The 3,568-nt window shown below is 39.6% G+C and overlaps 1 protein-coding gene across 1 annotated transcript in view; it reads left to right on the top strand.

Annotated features, from left to right (window-relative positions):
* Positions 1-3,568, top strand: part of LOC126589005 (disease resistance protein RUN1-like) — a 5,828-nt gene extending 2,260 nt beyond the window's left edge. Inside the window, exons 2-6 of the mRNA XM_050254182.1 lie at positions 86-1,172; positions 1,503-1,790; positions 1,910-2,260; positions 2,341-2,978; positions 3,142-3,568. Of these exons, the coding sequence (XP_050110139.1) occupies positions 86-1,172; positions 1,503-1,790; positions 1,910-2,260; positions 2,341-2,955 (2,341 nt within the window). The 3' untranslated portion in view covers positions 2,956-2,978; positions 3,142-3,568. The remainder of the gene's footprint in view (positions 1-85; positions 1,173-1,502; positions 1,791-1,909; positions 2,261-2,340; positions 2,979-3,141) is intronic.

Raw genomic sequence — 3,568 nt, 5'->3', positions numbered from 1 at the left:
TGGAGAGTTGTCTTCTTCAATTTTGTTCTACAAGTCGCAACTAAAGATATTAGTCTTTTCTTTTATTTTGAATTTTAACTACCAGGTATAAAGGAAGGTTTGTCAGGAAAATTGTTGACGAGATCACTAGGAAACTGAAGAACACAAACTTAGCCGTAGCCCCAAACCCAGTTGGAATAGATTCTCGCGTGCAAGAAATTGGTAACCATTTGGATGTCGAAGGATCATATGATGTTCGCATAATCGGAATTTGGGGTATGGGCGGACTGGGTAAAACGACGGTTGCCAAAGCCATTTTCAACAAATATCAGGGTATGTTTCAATGTGCAAGTTTCATTCCTAATGTGAGAGAAGATAAGACACTGGTTGATTCGCAAAACACACTTCTTTCTGATGTATTGAGATCGGGAAACATAAAGGTTAGTAGAGCTGATGAAGGGACCGAGGATATAAAAAGAAGACTTGGCAACCTAAAGGTACTTGTCATAATTGATGATGTAGACAGCGTGGACCAGTTAGATGCATTAGGTATAGAACGTGACTCGTTTGGTCCAAGAAGTAGAATTGTCATAACAACAAGAAATGAACATTTGCTAGAGGCACTAAAACCGGATAAGATATGTCATCTACCAGCAATGAATAAAGAAGAATCTCTTGAGCTCCTTAGTTGGCGTGCCTTTAGTAAGAATTATCCTAATGAAGAATATGTTCAAGTCTCAAGAGAAGTTGTTGAATATTGTGGTGGTTTGCCACTGGCACTTCAAGATTTAGGGACTTATCTTCGTGCAAAAAGCACAAGTGAATGGAAAAGTGCATTGGGTAAATGGAAAAGATCGCGGCCTTATCCGGCAGTTCACAAAAGGCTTAAGATAAGCTATGATGGGCTAACCGATGATGATGTGAAGTCTATGTTCCTTGATATATCCTGTTTCTTTATTGGAATGAACAAGGACTATGTCATGAAAATACTGGATCAACATGACTGTAATACAATTAGGGAACTGCATGACCAATGCCTTGTAACTGTTGATACAGAAGGCAATCTGATGATGCATGGTTTGATTCGTGACACTGGCAGAGAAATTGTACGTGAAAAATCCCCGGACATCCTTGGAAAGCGCTGTAGATTGTGGGATCACGAAGATGTAAAACGTGTATTGAGGACCAAAACTGTAAGTACATTTGCAATCAAATTGCATACTAAATGCATGTTCATATTAAAGGAGAATTTATATGCATATCCCACATCTAAGAAATTGCATGCTCTGAATGTGTTAAGAGTACAACATACATTATACAATGCATTGATTAGGTATCGGTTCAATGAATAGAGAAATAAGGGTAGACGAGGGAAAGTGTAATAGAGCACAAAGGTGTAATAGCCCTATAAAACAAAACTGAAGTCTAAGCAAACTCTGTTTCATGGATCTAGTGGTGCTGCAGCAGTTGAAGTTGAAGCAAATAGCCCTTGTGTTATTTTATCTTATTTTATTTCATAACAGGGAAGGGAAGAAGTTCAAGGACTCTCTTTAGATTTGTCAGAACGTCACAAGCCTAGCTTCAGTACTGAAGCATTTAGAGAGATGCACGGATTGAGATTACTCAAACTCAAAGGCGTACAGTTCACTGGACACTGCGAAGACCTTTCCGAACACCTTTCCAAAGAGTTAAGATGGTTGTGTTGGCTTGAGTTTCCTATGAAGGGCATACCCAGAGATTTTAATCAAACAAACCTAGTTGATATCGACCTGAGTCATAGCAACATACAAGTTTGGGAGGACTCCAACGTGGTACAGTATTAACTCAACCAAGCTATATATCAAATCTATCCTCCATATTTTGTAAATACCAACATCATGCTTTCTCTCTTCTATTTGAATTTTGATATTCATTATCTTTTGTCTGACAGACACTTGAGAAGTTGAAGTTTCTTAATCTTGGATACTGCAATTGCCTGATCAGATTACCCGACTTCTCAAAAATCCCAAATCTTGAGAGATTGATACTCAAAGATTGCAAAAACCTTCAGGCAATACCAGCTTTACCAAAAAATTTGGAAATCCTGGAAGCGGATGAGTGCATTGCATTGGAGAAAATGCCCAACTTTTCAGAGATGTCAAGGATGAGAGAATTGCATCTGAATCACTCCCCCAAACTCTCTGACATTCTAGGCTTGGATAAGGCATTAAACTCCATGACAAGGGTTCATATGGAAGGGTGCACCAATCTCACTGCTGCTTTTAAGGAAGCAATCCTACAGGTCCTCTCTCCCTCTCTCTCTCTCTCTCTCTTGTATACAAACATGCTTGTAATCCTCACCTATCTTTCTCCATGGTATAGGAATGGAGTGCGAGCGGAAATGGTGGCCTTTTTCTCCCTGGAAATGAAATTCCGTCATGGTTTACGCCTATTGACCCTCAGGGTGAAATAGTTGTGCCACAAAGTTTTGGTGATTTAAAAGCATTGACTGTGTGCATTATTTATTCTTCAGACGACTCCCAATCTGGTGGCTCTCTTTGCATTCGTGTTGCAAATTGTACCCAGAACACCGAATTTCTCATCTCTCCTATGCGTGCCACTGCAATAACTTCCCATGAAAATTATCTTTGGCTGGGACATTTGTCAAACTATAAGCTTAATGTGAAAGGCGGAGACAAGATAAATGTTGGTGCACGCTTTGTAGGACCAGCGGCTACTGATGATATTCATCTCAGGGTGAAGAAGATAGGGATTAATCTGGAAAAGGAAAAATTAATCAATGAATATGCGCTCGAATGTCAATCTATGCCATATTCAAGTGAATGCAATGAGGACGGCAATCATAAGGCAGCACGCAGTGATGACTCGTCCCATGAGAATCAATCCCGCAAAAGACTGAGGTCTGATCCCAGTGTTGAAAGAAAAGCAGAAGAAGAAACTGATGAAATCATGCAAGAAGGAAGCAGCATGGGCTAGCAGCCTAATCGAAGAAGAAAAAGGTACATAAATTGAACTCGAGCCATTAGTCCTTTTGGTAGTCATAGACTGTATACTACATATTTCCCTTTTGTATGTAACAAGTGAACACGTAAAAATTTTAATAATGTTAATGCCAAGCAAAGAATAGGCTGATTTAATTTGACTAACTTCTTAGTCGTGAAGTGGTTAGGAGCGAGGAAAGAAATCAACTGTCGCTCAAAACCTCTCTGCAAAAAGGAAATATTACATTGGAGGGGGACATTGCGTCTGACCCCGTAGGCCACCATCCTGTAGAAGAACATCCCGATCCACATCAAGTGGTACTTCAAACTACTCAAAACAATCAACAACAGACAACGCATATTTAGCCAAGGTTTGAGCAGTTGAATTTGCATTGTGGCTCACGAGTGTATATTGCACCAGGTATCTGGCAAAGGACAAATTTTGTGTGACCACTGATCCTCATGAACTGTTTAACTCGCAAGAGCTGTGGTGCGGGCTGCTACTTTTTGAAACGCAATTTTAGTCTTTATCAATTTTTGAAATTGGATCTTATAGAACCTTGAATTTAACATATCACCAGCAGATTATTGGTTTGTTGTGTCCTGAA

Source organism: Malus sylvestris, chromosome 2 (assembly GCF_916048215.2).
Source record: "Malus sylvestris chromosome 2, drMalSylv7.2, whole genome shotgun sequence".
NCBI lineage: Eukaryota > Viridiplantae > Streptophyta > Magnoliopsida > Rosales > Rosaceae > Malus > Malus sylvestris.
This window is presented reverse-complemented; position numbering and strand designations above follow the sequence as displayed.